Source organism: Chlorella variabilis (assembly GCF_000147415.1).
Source record: "Chlorella variabilis unplaced genomic scaffold CHLNCscaffold_741, whole genome shotgun sequence".
Taxonomy (NCBI): Eukaryota; Viridiplantae; Chlorophyta; class Trebouxiophyceae; order Chlorellales; family Chlorellaceae; genus Chlorella; species Chlorella variabilis.
Window position 1 is genome coordinate 1 of NW_005434690.1, and position 1,037 is coordinate 1,037.

A 1,037-nucleotide genomic window follows, 5' to 3' on the forward strand; every position below is an offset into this window, starting at 1 on the left:
AGTGCGCCAGGGGCCCCCGGGGCCGCGGGAGTGCTACCGTGTCTGCCCTGGCCCCGCTCCAACCAGGGCCACCACGGCCCCAGAGGCCCGCTGCCCCAACCCTGCAAGCACACACACACACACAGGCACACACATACAAACAGCGCGCACATACACCAACACACACACACCTGCACCACAAACGGCTTCAGCGCCTCCTCCCCCGTCACCTCCACCAGCTCCCCCAGCCCCTCCGCAGCCAGCTCGCGCAGCTCGGCAGACGACCCCTGCAGGTGGGCATAGGCGGGCAGGCAGGTCTGGGCAGGCAGGCAGGCAGGCAGGCAGGGCAGGGGCGGAGGAGGGGAGCCGGGCGGGGAGATGAGCGGGCGAGGCGGGCAGGCAGGCAAGGCAGGCGGGGCAGGGCAGCAGCAGGCAGCAGCAGCTGCTGAGGCAGTCCCCGGCAGCAGCAGGGTGAGGCAGTCCCCGCGCCGCTGCAAGGCTGAGTCCCTCTGCCCGCGCGGCGGCAGCGACGGTCCCGACTCGGTCCCTTGCACTGCTCCCTCTAAGCAACACATGCCCGCCCCCGACCGCACCTGCAGCACGCCCTGCAGGTAGATGGGCAGCACCGGCGACAGCGCCTTGGGCAGGCAGAGGCCCGGCACGAGCGGCGCCTTGCCGCCGCCGCCGCCGCCGCCGCCGCCGCCGCCGCGCCGCTTGCGCCGCTCCTTGTCCCGCGCCGCCGCCACCGCGTCCTTGAGGCAGCGCACGAAGCTGGGCTGCATCTCTTTGGGGATGGAGGCGGTGACGGCGCCCAGGGCGGCCCAGCAGGCGGCCAGCGTGTCGGGGTCCTCCTCAGTCAGCAGCGGCACCAGGGTCTGCGGGTGGTGGGTGGGGTGGTGGGTGGGGGTGGAGGCAGGTTGTGGGTGTGTCACAGAGGGGAGGAGGGGGTGCATATGTGCGTGTGCAGGTGTGGCTGTGGGATGGTGGTGGTGGTGGTGGTGGTGTGTGTGGGGGTACTGGTGCCAGTACCAGGCGTGTGCAAAAAGGAACAAGGGAGT

At 71.6% G+C, this 1,037-nt stretch overlaps 1 protein-coding gene across 1 annotated transcript; it reads right to left on the reverse strand.

Annotated features, from left to right (window-relative positions):
- Positions 1 to 170: 170 nt before the first annotated feature.
- Positions 171 to 854, reverse strand: CHLNCDRAFT_55909 (hypothetical protein; the record flags this gene model as incomplete). Its single annotated transcript, XM_005842494.1, has 2 exons — positions 171 to 266; positions 573 to 854. Coding segments are annotated over 2 exons (378 nt in total), but the record flags the coding sequence as incomplete, so codon positions are not given.
- Positions 855 to 1,037: the final 183 nt, after the last annotated feature.